Source organism: Falco rusticolus, chromosome 2 (genome assembly GCF_015220075.1).
Source record: "Falco rusticolus isolate bFalRus1 chromosome 2, bFalRus1.pri, whole genome shotgun sequence".
NCBI classification, from domain to species: domain Eukaryota; kingdom Metazoa; phylum Chordata; class Aves; order Falconiformes; family Falconidae; genus Falco; species Falco rusticolus.
The window spans coordinates 44,326,412-44,344,382 of record NC_051188.1 but is presented as its reverse complement, the minus strand read 5'-3'; the positions used below and the strand labels follow the sequence as shown (position 1 = coordinate 44,344,382).

At 41.5% G+C, this 17,971-nt stretch overlaps 1 protein-coding gene across 6 annotated transcripts in view; it reads left to right on the top strand.

The window, feature by feature from the left end:
* The window catches only part of KLF12 (Kruppel like factor 12), a 251,878-nt gene that overhangs the window by 170,169 nt on the left and 63,738 nt on the right, over positions 1–17,971 (top strand). For 5 of the 6 annotated variants that reach the window (XM_037378161.1, XM_037378163.1, XM_037378162.1 and 2 more), the window contains 2 exons: positions 1,720–1,855; positions 15,231–15,290. In XM_037378161.1, the coding sequence (XP_037234058.1) occupies positions 1,720–1,855; positions 15,231–15,290 (196 nt within the window). The remainder of the gene's footprint in view (positions 1–1,719; positions 1,856–15,230; positions 15,291–17,971) is intronic. The other variant, XM_037378167.1, reaches the window with a different exon arrangement.

Genomic DNA, 17,971 nt, shown 5'->3' with positions numbered 1-17,971 from the left:
CTACTCCAGCTGCTTTTGGTGTCTCTCAGCACTTACTAATCCTGTGTGGTATTTCATGAGTAAGGAGGAATGTCTGTTTCTCTACATCACCTCTGAAGTTTGTCTCTCTGTCTGTCCCCAGGCACAGGCAACCCCTAATTCCTCTCGGGGAGTATCTCAGGCCACAGTTGTGCCCCATAGTTCCCCCCCCGCCCCATGCCCATCCTTTGGTTTCCTACCCCTGCCTGTATGTGGGTTGTGTTTTTTCTTCCCTTTGGAAGGCAGCAGCCTGGATAAGAGGGACGGACGGCAGGTAGCCCACTCGCTGCTCTCCTTTCCTGTCTCTCTGGCACAAAATGTAACTCTGGTGGGCCGACCTTGGCTGGCTGCCAGGTGCCCACCCAGCCACTCTCACACTCCCCCTCCTCAACAGAACCAGGGGAGAAAATGAGGTGGAAGAGCTCATGAGATGAGATGAGAACAGGGAGATCGGTTACCATCACAGGCAAAATGGACTCAACATGGGGAAAATTAATTTAATTTATTGCTAATTAAACATAGATTAGGATGGTGAGAACCACCACCCCTCAGCCCCCTTTTCCCAGGCTCAGTGTCACCCCTTCATTTCCAGCCTGTCTCCCTCCCTGTCCTGGAGCAGCCAGGGGGCTGTGGAGTGGGGGCTGGGGTCAGTCCCTACATCTCCTCTCTGCCCTCTTTCCCGCCCCCCCCCCCCCCCGCAAGCTGCTCCCACCCAGCCTGGGTCCCGCCAGCCGTAGCTCCATCAGGAGAGCCTGCTGTGCCTTGGGCGCTCCCGGGGCTCCACCACAGAGCATCTCCTCCCCACCTTCTCCTCTCACCTCGGTGTCTGCAGGGCTGCTTCGCACACTTTCTTCCTCAGTCTGCCTGTGTGGCAATTTTTTTTCCCTTTCTTAAACCAGCTGGAACCTCTCACAGGTGCCCTGCAGGCCCCACTGCCGGCGCCCGGGCACCTGCACTATTGCCGTACAGGATGGATGCTGTAAGCTATGGATGGGCAAAATAATGCTGCAATTCCTCGTCTTCAAATGTTCATAAGACCTGAGACTATATGACTTTTCAAAAAAAATCTAAGCCTACCCAACATCAGCCATCAGTTTATCAGCTGAAAGTTAGCTGCCTGTGCCAGGTTACGTGCAGCTTTGCTATGTGTACCATGGAGGGAAGGCTCCTTCACAGGTTGACACGAGTGTTGAATTGAGTCAGAAATAGGACACCTGGGGTTTTTGAGATGCCTAAGTTTTAGTTGACTGGAATGACATGGGTCCTAGCCTGGTATCTTATGATGAACATTTGGAATCAAAGATTGCTCCTGACATTTTGCTGTAAAATTTACTCTCTAGTGTGCAGTGTTGTATGAAGCAGATGTAGCCCTTTCTCTTCACTTTCTGAAGGCAGGCAGAGTAAGTAACTCGAGGGTGAACTGAGTTTTTGCTGTGTGTTACATGTGCAGTCTTGTTTCAGGTGCGCTGAATGCATTGGTGTTGCCTGTGTGTGTTCACAGGCACGTGTGCTACTGGAAGAGCCGTCGCCTGGCTGTAGCACTGCTAGGTGACTTTGCCAGTGCATCACCTGATTTGGGACGCTCAGCACAAGCGGTGCCATCCGACCCGAGCAAGCAGATGTGTTGTGCACCCTGATGTTGTTCTGGGACGAGATTAATTTCAGCACGCTCATATTAATCCATTATATGTCTCTTTCCAGCACAAATGGACCCCCGAGGCCTATCTCCCAGACAAATTAAAAGTGACAGTGATGATGACGACCTGCCAAATGTGACCTTAGATAGCGTTAATGAAACTGGATCTACAGCGCTCTCCATAGCCAGAGCAGTACAAGAGTAAGTATCACATTCCCAGAGCAAGATGAGTGTTGCCGAGGCATCCCCGGGCCGATGGAGGCACTGGCCCTCGGCAATACTGCAGGGGTGTCCCCCCAGCTGCGGGCTGGCACACTTGCCAGCATCTCTTCTGTGTAGCTTTGTTCCCTTTAGGAAGAGATGGCTGTATCTCTTGTCTCTCTCTGATTCTCTTTTCCTGTCCCTCTCTCCGCCCTCATTATTAGTTAAAGTTTCAAATTGAAGTTGTTTCTTCCCCTTTATTTACTTGCAAAACTTGCAGTGTTTTTATATCTTCTCCAAAGGGAGACCAGGTTAGAATTTCACTCAAAAAACTTGAATTTTTTTCTTGACTGAAAGCAGCATCAACAGGTTCATTTTAGTTGCTGATAAATAGGAACTACCTACATTTCTCCTGAAGGACAGTGTCATTGAAAGTAGTGAGGGGCTTTAAACAGTTTTTCCATTGCTGTTATTTTCCTGGGTGCTTTCACTCACTGGATGGACAAATAAGTTCTTAATTTAATGTCTGTCTGCTTGTTTGAAAAAAAAGAAAGTTTATCATGAACATTAGCAATTCTGTAGATGCATGAGCTTGCTCAGTCACTGTAGCAGCTGGAAGGGAACCAACTGTGAGGTAAATAAGTATTAATATCCCCATTTTATAGGTGAGGAAAATGAGGTTATGCGTAAAGGTCACCCTGTAGGTCTGAAGCAGAGCTGGAAATAGAACTAGAGCCTCCAGGCACTGAAGCCTGTGCTAGACCCGCAAAACACATTACTTTATCTGAGAGGTTCAAAACATGGGCATTCTGGGTATTATTGAATAAGAAGGGATGTAATAAAGGCCATTAGACGTTGTTGTATAGTTTATTGTTGATGCATTTTAAACGTCTTAACATGGTATCTAAAAGTACTTACGTTTTGCTTTGTTTTCCTGGCCAAAAGCATTGATGTTTCTAAGCTGTGTTTGAGGAGGAACTCTTTTTTATTTTTATTTTGCATTTTCACCAGACACCTGCTAATTCATCTAGTCAAGCACAGCAACTGTCATCCTCAAATTTCAATTCCCTTAAGCAGAGAGGGAGGTTTGTATGAGCAAGCAAGGCGTTGGCTGTCACTGTATTTGGTGTGCTCCAGTTCCGGTGGTGATAAAGGAAGGGAAGGTTTCTTCACCAGTAGCACTGTTGCTTGATAGACTGCTAGTTACAACACCAGGTCCTGAAATGCTAAGTATTTTTTTCTCAGTTTATGGGACACTTAATAACCCAGAAAAATAAAACAAGCTGTCATGTTTTTGTACTAAATGGCTCTGTCTAATAAATGAAAAGAGGAAGCATGGGGTATTAGCAAATACTTCTAAATATATGACTGGCAGGCAGATACTGTTCTCTGTGATTGATACTGCTTGAACACTTAAAGAATTGATCAAACCATGAAAAGCTTTTATAGCTTTTCCACAATGCATTCCACAGCTTGTGAAGGTAAATATGTTTAATATTACTTGGCTGGCTCTGGAGCTTAAGAATTAAATTAAGAAATTTAATAATATAACATCAACTCATCCTTGTTAAAGGTTTTATTTAAACAGTAATCTGTTAGTTTATTTCAAAAGCCCCATTAGGAAAATCTGATTTGACTGTGATCTGCAGTTTGTCTTATTTACTTCATTCTCAGTCGCAGACACCACACGTACAGCTGCTGATCTGAAAAGAGACATTGGCACATTATACTATCTTCACTCAGCCCATTTCTTTCTTGTTCTATAATAAAGTACCATACAGGCATGCTCTATTCTGAATTTAGGCATCTAACGTGCCTTAATATTGGATGTTTAGCAAAGCAGTCCACTGAAAATAAAAGCTCAAATTCTGCGTACCCTTGTTGCAGAGAAGAAAGTGCCTTTGAAGCCTTCCAAAGGGAGATCCTGTGTGCTCAATTTCAGCATCTAAACTTAGCAGACAGGAATTTTCCTCTGAAGATGTGGAAAGGCACCTACTGTTCTGGTGAATAACTGGGCAGCATAGGGGCATGCATAGAAAGACTGCTTCAGCAGTAAAGCGTAGGTCTAAGCTAAGTGCCTAAGTGAGGTAGGCTGGACCTCAGAGTCTAGAAAACTGTCCCACAGAATGTGTTCTTTCTTAAGTGAGCTTGTAAGCTCTTTCTTGTGAATAGTTATACAGTTAACAACAAAAAATAACTTCTTGCATATGCTGGCTGGGAAATACAGCATGGCACCTCCAAAGGGATGGCAACATCCTTTCCTTCCGTACTGGATTGCCGTTGTGCAGTTTTGCCTTTGTTAAACAAAATACTGAGCCCAGTTTGTAGGTGCTGGTGGCAGGTGCAAGACAACAGTTGACCTTTTCCTGGTTGGTTTTCGGACATGTTTGAAGTGATCCTGCATAAGGATTATAAGTGTGTGTGTGTGTATATATATATGTGTGTGTGTGTGTGTGTGTATGTATTTGCCTCTTGCTACCTAGTCTCCAAGAACAGAAAGGGATTTCAAATACCCTGTGTGGGGTATTTGCTTTGGGTCGGTCCTGTGCAGCCCCTCACACTACGTGTAGGGCTGTGGGGGCTATGGGGAGTTGCCTTGGTGAAGCCTCTGACTTTCTCTGTGTGCTGTCTGTGGGGTTCAGGATTTGTCTTGCCTAGTTAGACATCTACAACGTAGATATCTGCATCTGAGCTAGTTATCTCGCCTCCCTGCATATGGGCTAGATAGCAGTTGGCATGTCCAGGTGGTAATTCTTTTGACCTATTCTAGCTGTCTAATTTAGGGATAGAGGCAGACTCAAGTCCATGAGCACCCATTCCTCTCCATAGACTGCAGGTGGTGTAGACAGCTGCCTGGGACACACGTGTCAGCACTGCAGATCTCTGATGTGAGGTAAGGGTACGGCAATCCACGGCACCTGACTGGGGGACTCGGCATGCCAGAGCGTGGGAGTGACAGGACAATACTGAATGCTCCAGCATCTTCCTTTGGTTATGTATCTGCCAGGTGGGGTTAGCAAAGCCGAGGTTTTAAACACAAGCTGAAGGAAATCAACAAGTCAGTGTTTGGGGAGGAACTGTTATTTTAATAAAGCCATTTTTAAGCTTCTTGTCTTAGAAATTACCTTCTGTGGTTCACAGGGCAGTTTGGAATGCCTACATGAAAGCTTTGCTTTTCGTGTCCTCTAAAACTCCAAGCAGCCCGTGTTGTTGCTTTGTGTCAGGTCCACTCTAGCCTTACAAGAAAAGAATTCTTAGCAGTAAAAATTGTGACAATCAGACATTAAGAGCCACATGTTTGGCATTAGTTTTTATTTACGCCAACAGAATGTCATTTGCCTGCATATTTGTAAAATAACCAAGTATGACTATTTTTTCTCAGGGAAATTGCCTTCTTGCTGCTAGCGTTATATTGGCTGAGCTTCCAGACTTCTCAGTAGTTCTTTTGGAATGACTTCCTAGTTGTCCTTCACTTCAGCAAACCCAATCAATAATGTAAAGTTACAGATAAACGAAGTCATTAATTCAAGCAGGGTACTTTGCTGAAATTTCTTCATTTGACAGTGCTGCTTTATGGCAGTTGCTATGCCTTACCATTATATAGACTATGAGTAATTTATTAATCTGAGATAATATGCTCTGGCTGATAATAAATATTGCAGCAATATGTAGATTTCAGTGGGCTTTGCATTGTAAGCAGCATTTCATCCTTTTGTAGCATGTTTTACAAACTCATTCTGACATGTAGCTCTCTAACAAAGAGCAGATTTGCCTCTATATGTCTGACACCACTGATGGTTATTACACAGCAAGAATAACATCATATATTTTGGGTCAGAACTCAGATACGCTCTAGAAATCTTTATGAAGCCAAGGGAAGAGAAGGCACTAGTCAAGCCCTAGACCAGTAAAACTTTTTAAGGGCCTCTCTCAAAGGCAACATGTTGTTCCCTCAGCCTGGCAGCCCTTCCATCCCTAGGCAGCCCCGATGCATTGGAGCTCAGGAGCCATCTCCATGTATATAATGATGCAAACCCTGAACAGGGCATTCATCTTCTTTCCCTGCACACTTGCACAGTAAAATTTGTTATTTTACAGCATGCAGCCCTCTTTCCCTGAACACACACAACATGAGATCTCTTAGTTGCAGAGGCTGAGGGCAGAAGCGGGACAGGCAGAGGGTGATTTTTAGCATGAACTTTTCATCAGTTTATCAGTAAAAATCCAAAGATCCAGGAATTCCTCCTTCTTCATCTAGACTTTTTTCTCCTTATGGGTTGTAGGCAGAGGGAACCCCTTTGACAAAACGATTTTTTCTTTCAAATAATGTCAAGGAAAAGCTGGACTGTGCATATAAATGGATGATGCTTATGGTAGCTTTGGTTTTCTGGCATAATGGAGGGACATAAAATTCAGAGAGGAAATCCTGAATACTTGTAGTTATAGCACCAGTTAATTCTTAGAAATGTGATTTGTCATTTGGATGTGACCATGGTGACCTTTAGCATGAACTCTTCTTTGCACTGAGCTGGGTGCTGCTGAGTGCTTGTATGAAAATGAGATTAGGGGCTTTGACTCTACCCAGTTCTCTTTGGTTATGTGATTGATACTTTGATGCTAATGAGATCATTTTACTTTATTTTTAAATCCTGCTGGCTTTTATTATTGCAGTACAGTGGAAGATAGTTTTGGGTGCTGCACTAGCGAAAAAATCCACAGCTGACAGACAGCAGAGCCACAGTATCAATGTATTCTCTTAAATTGGAGTGTATTTTTCAAGCCTGAACTTCTCTCCTTAGATCTTATTTTTTCTCCCTCCTCTTCTTCAATGTAAATCAACTTATGTGGTTGATTTTTATCCCTTTTGAGGTTTATAACTGTGTTCCCATCAGCCATTCACTTTCCACACTGGTTTTGTCCATCTTCCTACTTCAGTTGCAATCGTTACTTCCGTTGTGCTATTCATTACAGGGAACTTTCACCTCAGGTTTTTCTTCTACTTGCAGACAAAATACATTGTCCTGAGTCTCCAAGAAACATAAACGAGGGTGTTTTGGCAGTACTTACGTGAACTTTGCTTCTTTCTCCACTGGCACATGCACCCTCCATGAACAAATGCTCATTTTAAAACTGGCACACAAATGGATGGTGACTTTACAAATGAAGAACTGAGTAGTGCTGGTCCAGAATTTCTCAATAAAGCATTTTTTTCACTGGAGAATGCTAATTGATCTAAAGCAAAATTGTGGGAATACATCGGTATCAATTTTTCTTTTCTCATAAAGATTTCCCATGTCTGGGATGTGTTTTTCCATTGCAGTAAGGCTTTAGAGCACCATTTCTCATGAAGTCCAACAAGGGCAAGTGCAATGTCCTGCACCTGGGTCTTGGCAATCTCAAGCAAAATACAGGCTGGGCGGAGAATGGATTGAAAGCATCCCTGAGGAGAAGGACTTAGAGGTGTTGGTGGGCTGGAAGCTCGACATGACCCATCAATATGTGCTTGCAGCCCAGAAAGCCAACCATGTCCTGGGCTGCATCAAAAGAAGTATGACCAGCAGATTGAGGGAGGTGATTCTCCCCCTCTACTCAGCTTTCATGAGACCCCATCTGGAGTACTGTATTCAGCTCTAGGGCCCCCAGCATAAGGACATGGACTTGTTGGAGCAAGTCCAGAGGAGAGACATGGAGATGATCAGAGGGCTGGAGCACCTCTCCTGTGAGAAAAAGCTGAGAGTATTGGGGTTGTTTAGCCTGGAGAAGCAAAGCCTACAGGGAGACCTTGTAGCAGCCTTCCAGTACCTCAAGGGGGCCTACAAGAAAGGTGGAGAGGGACTTTTTACAAGGGCACGTAGGGATAGGACAAGTGGGAATAGCTTAAAACTGAAAGAGGGTAAATGTAGATTAGACATCAGGAAGAAATTCTTTCCTGTGCGGGTGGTGAGACACTGGCACAGGCTGCCCAGAGAAGCTGTGGCTGCCCCATCCCTGGCAGTGCTCAAGGCCAGGCTGGATGGGGCTTTGAGCAACCTGGTCTGGTGGAAGGTGTCCCTGCCTGTGGCAGGGGGCTTGGAATGAAATGGTCTTGGAGGTCCCTTCCAACCCAAACCATTCTATGATTCTAAGATGGCACAGTTGCTGCCACGCTCCAGGGGGGAAATTGGACCCCACACTCATAAACAGAACTGCCCCTGGGCCTCCCACCTCCCCACAGGCTGTTATATGGTGGGGCTTCTCCTCAGCCTCCTCCAGAGTTACTCTACAAACTGGACTGACTTACTAAACATGAATAGAGAGGTGTGTATGCTGATACTTAAGTGAAATACACTGGTGACATAGAGCCCTGTAAGGCAGGCAGTCATCTGTATTATGATTGATGCTCCCACTGTGTCATTATTTCAGGGATGTTTCTGTTCTAGTTGTGTTTTATTTTTTTGTTGGCAGTCTCAGATAGAAATCCTGCAGCAGAAAAGAAAAGGTTTCTGCAGTGAGAAGTGTTGCTAGGTCAGAAGTCGGCTAATGACCCAAGGGCGGTACTGAACTGGCAGAGGTGTACTGTGTCTCAGCTAGCTTCGGGAACCTCTGGGCAGTACTGGACTTCCCAGTTTAGACATATCCTTGCAGCAAGGTTCCTGTCTCACAATGTAATTTATCCAAAAGTTAGGCTCATATATTTTGGATTTCCTCCATACAGAGATGCACATACTCCTAGGTCTGAGCATCAGTTGTAATCATCTGCTTTTTGGAGGTGTCTGCCTTCCCCAGTCGTTACAAAGAAGCCAGGACAGATGGCTTAGGGAGAGTGGTTAAACTTAACATTGCTGAAGGTTATATATGAGGAATCCCCCTGTACGTGACTTTCTAAGGCCATGCTGGAATTCTGTGACTCAAGAAGAAATAGAACCAGTACATCTAAACTTTGGGCCTGTGCAGCTAGTAGAGGTGTGATTTGTCCTACCTACATGTAGTTCAGTTACCTTGCTGAAGAAGTGCTGACTTCTTCTACAATGTATTTATATATTGCTTTACAAACTTTCTTCTAGTAGAATTTGAATTCTCTGAGTTCTCTTGTTTATGTATAAAAATGAATGTGCCTAAAGCTGTGCTAAGGACTTCTACTGCTAGAGCTTGAAAGCCATGTATACTTTTGGGAATTGGTCTTTAGGCACTAACTGTGAGCCTTTGGTTTCAACAATCCAAATGGACCTATATTACTCTTAAAAGGTCCTTTTTCTTTTTTCTTCTTTTTTCTTTTTGCATATGTGAGATTTTACAAAAAAAAAAAAAAAAAAAAGTGTAATAACTTGACAGTTGGGCAGTAAAATCAAAGGGTGCCATTCTGTGCATGCACATTGATTCTAGGTTTTTTGGTGTGGAAATTTGCCGGTATATATCCCAGAGTCTTTTGCCAGGATAACAGATTTCCCATCAGCCAGCAATCATTAGGAACAAGGGCCAGGTGGATGGCAACTGTAAATCAAAAGCAGCTTCTATAAAGAAATTGACATCACTGCCTGCTTTGAAAGGGTGGTATTGCTTAAATGGCAGTGTATTAGGAGATAGGGGTAGAGTCAAATTGTTCCCTGAAGAAAGGTAATTTGAAAATAAAAGTGCTTTTAGCTTGGCCTACACAAAATTACGTTTTCCTATCATCTCCCCTGTAACAGTAGAGTTACCATGACTATTGAGTAGATGAATTGAGAGCAAGGACCCATTGCCATTAGGATGTCTCTTCTCTTCAATCACTTTGAAGTGCTAGGCATTGCTTTTCAATACATATTTTACCATTGCTAGGAGTAATTTTCCTTTTAAGAGAAATATTTAAATTAAGTGCATAATAAGCTGGAAGAAGCAAGGAATCCTGGTTCTGTTGAAGTCCAGAGGAGTTTTACCATTAACTTCACTGGGTCTAATGAGTAACCCTGAAACTGTAACAAGTCTGGATGCTGAAAAGAAAAAATAACTCAACACTTAGGCTATTTTGTGGACCAATATGGTGCAGCAAGACAGGTATTTGTAACTTGTGGATTCACAGATACCTTTCTGTATGTCTTTTTCATTACCTCTATCTATCACAAGCAAACTTTCAAAGATGTTTCCCAGCTTCAGTTCGGTGTCCATAGTGAATTGTCTCATATAACTGTCTTCCCAAAAATAGATTGTTTGTTAATTAAGTTAAATTTTAGTCTTAAGAAAGTGCCAGTCATTTCAAGGTAGTTATCAAACTTTGCCATTATTGGAATTTTACATTACTAAACATGTTTACACAAATGTGCTTTGGAATAAAGTGCCTCAAAACAATAGTGTATGATTATAATTCACATAGCAGTTTTTAGCTTTGTAGTGCTTTGCAAACATTAACTAATTAAATTGTACAAGTCCCCAGTATGTTCAAATATTATAATTATCTGCAGGTTAGTGACTTGCTCAAGGCCTTGCAGGAAAGCAGAGAATGCGCTGGGATCAGGAACGTCTCCCTTCTAGTCCCATGCTTAATCCACTACAATGTGTTGCTCCAGAGCGAAGCTTGAGTCATTAGTGGTTAGATATGTGAAATGCATTTTATTGATAGGAAGGCAGGCATTGTGTAATTGCTTGAAAAGCATGACACCGAAGAATGAATTATAAATAACATTATGCATTACTGCTACCCAGTTAGCAGTTTGTACACCTATTTGGCATCTGTTTCCCCAGTGATTCGTTATTCAGTTTTTTTCTGGTTTTTTTCTTCCTAAATGAGCACAGAAAGCAGAGGCAGAGTTGTGAGCATTAAGAAATTCAGAGCTGTAGCAAATACTCATCAGTACAGATTAGATAGCAGAACATTGCCAGAAAAAGCCACAATAAAACTACCTCAGTGAACTGCTACCTTGACTTCTGATAAGAAAAAGAAAGAGCATTGTCCTCTGCTGTCACTTGAGCCAAAATTACTTCTTTTTTCATTATCTAGATCAGATAACTTTTTATCTTTCCTTTTCCATAAGGCAGTTCCTGTGATTTTGTGACAGACAAACATGCAGCACAATTAAATCTTAATAGCAGTGCTTATACTGATTTATGGAAAAATGTTCTTGAGTGTTTAGATCAATACATGCAAAAAACACCAAAAAAAAAGTTATGTAGGTCACAGGTATGTAAACCGCATGCAAAGAAGAACACAATGAAGAGGGGAACACTGTTTAGCAAGGCATGATCGAGTGAGCAAGTGAATACAGGAATCTTAAAGAGAAAACATATTTTCTGCCGTTTTCCGTTTTCCTGCACAATGGGAAAAGATTGTGCTAGGTTTTCCACTTTATTAGTTCAGGCCTCTTTCACTAACAGTGACTCTGCTGCAACCTCATTTCTCACAGCTAGTTCTTTTTAGGCTGGAGATAAAGAGGAATGAAAGGAAGTTCGTGGATGATGGATATGTAAGAGTTTTTTGTGCTGAGCCCATGTGCCAAGGAGGTGTCACTCTCCATGCGTATGTGACTGAGGGCATGAGTGTTACTCTTTTGGACACATCGAGAAAAGGATAATTGGAGCTGAAAGCCACCACATGTATGAAGTTACTCTGTCCAAAATGAAAGGAATTCAAGGCTGAAACAAGGAGTAAAGCAACACGATGGCTCACATAATAATATCTAATCCTGAGGTGTGTCAGAAGTAATGATAGCCACAGGTTTCAGAGTCAAGCCAAGCACCTTCATTGTTATAGCCATGATGATGATGTGTCAAGAACGAAGTTTTGGCTTCGTTTCTATTTATTTACCCTTCTGGGATATACTAAGTTGCCACAGAATACAGTGGGGCAAGGAAATAAAAAAACCTGAGGCAGGAAGAAAGTAAGGAAGAGATCAGGGTGGATCAGAGGAGGCGGCAGTAGCCAAACCACTCTTGCCTAGCATGTGTCACTAAGCTCAGGCAGTGTGGAGCAAGCTGGCAGGTACTGAGGTCAGAGGTTCCCTAAAAAATGCTCATCCTAAATCCTGTCAACAGTATGTGCTCTTAGTGGAAACCTCCAGTGTTGCAAACAGAGCCTGAAAAATTAAGTAACTTGGAAGTGACCAGAAGCTTCCAGCAGGCATGAAAAGAAATACTTGGATTTCTGAATTCATTAAAAGTCAGCGGGAGCCTGTCTTGTCAAAACACCTCCCCCAATTATTTTTATTAAAAATACAATATTTAGCATAGGGATGGGATACTGTGTGATAAAGCAGGGACACAAAATGCTGTCAGACAGACAAGTTGCTTCACAGAGAACTCACCATGGTGTTTATTTTAAGAACTGATAGCCATTGCTATTTCTGTGATCAGTTGCTTATCAGGGCCACAGAGTCAAACCATTCATAAATAAGTTCAGAGGAGGAACTGGAATAATGACTGAAATCTTAGTCATAAAAGTTTCAAAAGCAGAGTAGCAGGATAATGTATAATAAATCATTTGCTGAAAACTCTTTACTCAGCTGAACAGCTTGATTCCCTTTGCACTCAATATTTCCACTTCCAAACTACTTGCTGTCTGTATCACCACATCGTTTCTGAGATTCTTTGCCATTACTAAGGCATAGTCAAATTAAAATGTGTTTTTCCTTTTGCTTCAGAGGACCTACCAAGTACATGCCGTTCTGTAACAGGTACATCCTTGTCAATATACTGCATAGCATAGAGGTACCGCTACGCTCACAACACACGTGAAATACTGCAGGTACCCAGAGTGCAGATGAACCATTACAGCACGGGCACTTTGAGACAAGGTGCAGATTGCCTGCTTTGGGGGAGGTCTGGCAGAGCCATTCTGAGGTTATGAAATAGGTGATTGGCTCCAGCAGTGTTTCAGAGCACCTACACAAGGCATCAACGCTCCCACAGTACAGTCAACACAGAGTTAAATGCTCTGAAGTTCAGTGGGCAAAGCGATCGCCTTCCCAGAGCTGGCTCCACTTACTTGCTAGGTACTAGGATATGAGTCATCTGTGCTGTCTTTTTGGAGCTTGGGCTTCTGACCTGTAGTTGCTCATTAAAATACAGTTTGGGGGGGAAATAAAGCAATAAAGAAAAAGAAAGCCAGCTTACCTGCCCAACTACTCATTGTGAAAATAAAAGATCAAGTACTTTGTTCTCCGCTTACCTATTTCTGCCTGTATTAAAACACAGAGCATGCTGTCCTCTTCCTGCCAGCCCTCAGTCTTGTTAAAAATGCAACAACCAGCAGCAGTGGTGCAGCCACCCACGTCTGGCATAAAACCTAGTGGTTAGAGCACTGACTCAGGAAGCCAGATACCTACATTTGCCAATTCTGAAACGTAAGGCTAGAATGCAAAAGATACCTAGGAGTGGTCCTACAACATCCTTTTCTTTTTCCTCTTACACTTGTATTTTGGATTGGGAAGTGACTATTACAGATCCCTTTTATGCTGGATCTGAGTTGTCACGTGTGTTTTAGGCATTTTCATAGCACAGATAAGGTTTGAGTCCCAGAGGCAAGGCTTGAGCATTTCTCCCCATGGTTTCTGGATCAGAGCAGAGAGTGGGTGGGAGGACACAGCCGTTTGAATTTCAGGCCAAACAAGAGTAGAACACAGTAAGTTTTAGGTGTCTGTGAGGTTGGTTGGAGGATGTCTGGGTATCTTTCACTTCAGTGCCTGGATACTGTAGGTTCTAACCAGAGTTTTAGTTGCCTGCTAAATTTCCAACTGACAAAAACTCAGCATGCAAATACTTGTCATCCTCACCAACTGTATTCTTGCCTGCCCTATTGCTTAGCTGTTACAAAGAGGCCTTTATGAAAAGAAGTGTAGAAAATTTAGCATGATGCCTTCCTTCTGGGCCGTTTGTATCAGCTGTAGAAATAAGTATTTTTCCAATAAGACACAGACATGATTATAAATTAATTGACAAGGGAGACAACAGTCAATGTTATGGTGTCCAGTTGCCATTTTTTCAGTGCATATTGATTTCAGTTGAGGGTTCATGGGCTAGGGGAGATTTTGTCCCAGTGCCCTTTGGTTAGGTACTGTCACAACTGTGAGATAAAATCTGTACCTCATGATACCATGGGACAAGTTGTCTGAGGTATGTTACTGAAAAAGGAAGGGACTGTACACGGAGAGTGGAAAATGAGGATGGAAAAAAGACGTCAGGCTGCGATAGAGCTAGTAACTTTGGCTTTGAAAATTGTGTACATCATTTTATCATCTTGATAGCATATTTCTGTTCCTATCAGAAATTCAATGTTTAACAAATGGCAAAATCAAGCAAACAGTAAAGATGACCAGTGTCTACTATACACTTGAAGCAAGGAAATGTGAGAGCTTCAAAAGTTGCAGTGCAAAATCTTGGGAGAAAATAGATTATTTGTAAGTTTCCAAGGGCCAGTGGAAAGTTCAATTATATAAATAAAGAAAAGTTGCTTTGAAAATTTCCTTTTCACTTTTAGCAATTAATATGCCAACATGGCCATTTTAATTGAGCATTTTAAGGGTTTCAAAATGTATCCAGTGCAAATGCATTCAAGTGGTAGTGTGCTAGAACATTTTTGTGATTCATGTTGTTATTCTAATATTTTTGCTAGTTTCTTGGGCGTTGGCCTCAGACTAATTTCATGCTACACTGAGTGGTCTAAACCAGAGGGAGAAGGACTGAAGGGAGTTATTCATGGACTTGGCTTTCTACAGGTTTTTCTTTTTTTTTTTTTTTTTTCCCTAACATGATGGAACTGTTTCCAGAAGCCAGCTGTATGGTGCTTCTTGTTTAAGCACATGCAGTAGATCAGAATTTGTCAGTGAAAAGGATCATTCCATGTAGTCCAAATCCCAACATAGGAGTTTATACAGCTATGATACCTTACATTTGTGTTGTTCAGTGTTCCAAATAGTGTTGTAGAAGGTTACCTATTTTCCCTGGAGTCTGTTTTAAGTAAAAAGCATTAAAGGCTAGGTTTTTCAGTGATGTGTTGGGAACAGTATTACTTAAGTAGCAGAATTCTGGGAACAAATGTTTGCTCCAGCCTCTCTTTCCTCTTTGTGCAATGTCTGCCTGCTCTAGAATCACATAAATTTTTACCTCTTGGTCACTGATTATTTTTTAATAAGAAAATATGATCCACCGTGATCCAAAATTACCACTAAGTGACACCTGGGCCCTTAAGCTTTGACTCTGCTGCCATGCAAATTAATGGCAGGGCTCCTAATGACTTGCTTAGCATTAGTTGGACCTCTACAGAGCAATTTCACTTTAAGAAGGACTTTTAAGCAAATGGGAAAATCCTAAAGTCCCTTCCACACTGAGGTCATGTGCTTACTTTGCAGTAAGTGTTCCTCAAGCTTGTCTAAGTCCCCTGCAATTGTTTGGGGTAACTTAAAATTCCTAATTGTCTGTGTTCAATTTCCAGAGAGAGCATGTGGGGCTGTGCCAGGTCAGCTGTTAACCCTTTTCGTTTTTTCAACTCCAGGTATGAAGCATTTTATTGTGTATTATATAATGTTCTGTTTTATTGACAAAGTCTAGTAGCAGTGCTTTTCAGTTTTCTTTCCCTCTTTATGTCATGGCTGGGTGGTATGCGAGCTAGGCAAGGTCCAAAGCTGATTTTTACTATTGCTTTTTATATTTTGGGGCTGAGAGGGTGGTGGTGTCCATCATGGGAAAACTGCAATTTTTTTTTCCAAATCCCAATGACTAAAATATGAGAATAGAAGAAAAAATATCCTGTCTGGCGTTTGATAATGCAGTTTAAAATATCCAAAAATAGTCTACTGAAATTGAGTAACAAAGTTAATGTGAATCAACATAGCTTATATTATAATGAGTCATTGCCAGTTACCATGAGACAGTCAACAAGCAAAGCTGTAAAATGTAGGAATAGGTCTTTGCAAACATCCCCTTGCTTTTTTTTTTTTCCCCAAGGAAGCAAAAATTTTAAAACCTTACTGTGTAATGCACCTAGCAGATGCCCCGCTTTAGAGTGCAGACTTGATATACAAATCCATTGTGGGAGTGACTGCAAGGACTATTGTGATGCCATAAGGTGCCTTGGGTTCATCTCCTTGCCCAAGTAGAAATGATGGCACATGATGGAAAGGATGTACCAACGCTGATAGGATCCCTGGTTTTTTTTGGAGTCATTGCTGTTGGTTTATTGGGTTTTAAAGTAGCGTGCAATGAATTGTCCACTCTGTGTGCTTGCTTGCTTGCTTGCTTGACCCTCCCCCCTTCTTTTGATTGTTTTGTGGGCCCCTAAAAAGATTCCTTTGGAGTCAGAAGTATAAACCCATCAGTTCACTGCTTTACCTAGTTAGTAGTAATCCCTGGGCCCTCTGTCTGTGGAGTACAGAAGGAAAAACAACTTCGCACATTTGATATAAGCAAATAAGTTGCAGAATAAATCTAAATCTTCACATTTATAGGTAGAGCTAAGCTTCATAATACAATTAAGAAGACAGCATGTTTAAGAGCAATTGCACTCTCAAATCGATAATGAGAAGTCAAATACAGAAACTATTCCTCAAATCTACTCTGAGCTCCAATTTGCACTTAATTGCATTACAGCTGGTATGTTCATATTAAAAATTTGCAAGACCTTATTACTCATATATTTTCAAAGTAGTGGCAGCAGCAATTTCTCTGTTAAAACAAAATGCAAAGTTTTTAAGGTTTCCTTGGGTATGAAATTGAGATGGTATGTGTATTTTCAAAAAATCCTTCAAATTTTCTTTGAACTCATGGAAATTATCAGTGCAACTTCAGAAATTATTCTGAATAGCCTACTGGTCTCCCAAAATGTTGTGTTTCTAAAATTTCTATTTCAGATAAAATTTTGAATGCATGCTCCTTTAACTGTAATTAACAATAATATTCTATGTAGTCACCAATTATATTAGCTTTTCTTCTACAGGAAGCATTTTCAAGAAGAAGCCTTATGTTGTCAATTTTTTGCTCTTTTTTTAATGTCATCAGTATTTTTCTCAAAAGTTTGCTCATGTAGAGTTTACACATACCATAATAATGAATATAAGATCCTACTAATGAGGCCCCCCTGAACAACATGCATGGTAAGATACAGATGAGGATGGCATAAGTCATCTCATGTACCAATTCTAAACCACTGAAAGTTTGTTGGCTCTGACTGGAGTGAGATGAGAATAAAGGACCAAATTGTTGAAGAAAGTCACATCTGTCAGACTTTGTTTAGGCCATGTGGACCTGTCTGTAGAGTGAAAGGTGGAAATGAGAGCAGTGAGATGAATATTTAAGTCAGTGTGGCATTTAAAAATATGAATTTTTATGGTGCACTTAAAATGGCTCACACTGCTAGTAGTATTCCTCACAGCTGGTCTTGTTTCTTGGAGTACAGCACTATTGAAGTTTAGGAACAGTAACTGCGTGTCAGAAGTTAATTCTGCTACAAATAAATACATCTGTGTGAGTGTATATATTTCATATGAATGAAATATCATGCCCGCCCACTTTGGTTTGGTTTTTTTTTTTTTTTCAATTTTGTATTACTACAATTATCTTTCTCCTCTAGATTTCAAGTTATTCTTCCATAGTATTACACTCATGATTATGGTATTCTAGTTATGAAAATACAGGAATATTCTTAGATATTTGATTTTCTTTGTGGTGGTGGAGAACAGAATGGATCACAAAGCCTTGAAGAAATATTTTTTGTAGGCTCCTTTCCATTTTTTTGTATTGGGCTCATTGTAAGTTTTACTCAAAACTGTTTCTACACAAATGGTATGCATCTTCTGACCTCCGTGGATGGCCACAGGCTGGGAGTGTTGCTCCAGTTCATTCATACATATCTAACTGTTCCTGTAAAACGTTGAGAATTTTGTCCATACTGCATCCTCTGATCCAGGAGTGTCCTGATGCACCATTTCACTGGTGACAAAGTGACACTATATGTGAGTTTCAGATATTGGTGGGCTCAATATCCCTCTTGGTTCTTGGTGTCTCACAAACAGTACTGCTTTTGCTCTTGTATAATTTACCCCTATTCTTCTTTTTGACACCTCATTCCACAGGCTCAGCCAGATGGGAGATGTTTGGCAGCTGGAGAACCCAGATGCCAAATTCTGGAATATAGCTTTCCAGCACTGGCATGTGAGTTCATAGCTGGCTTCTTGGCTT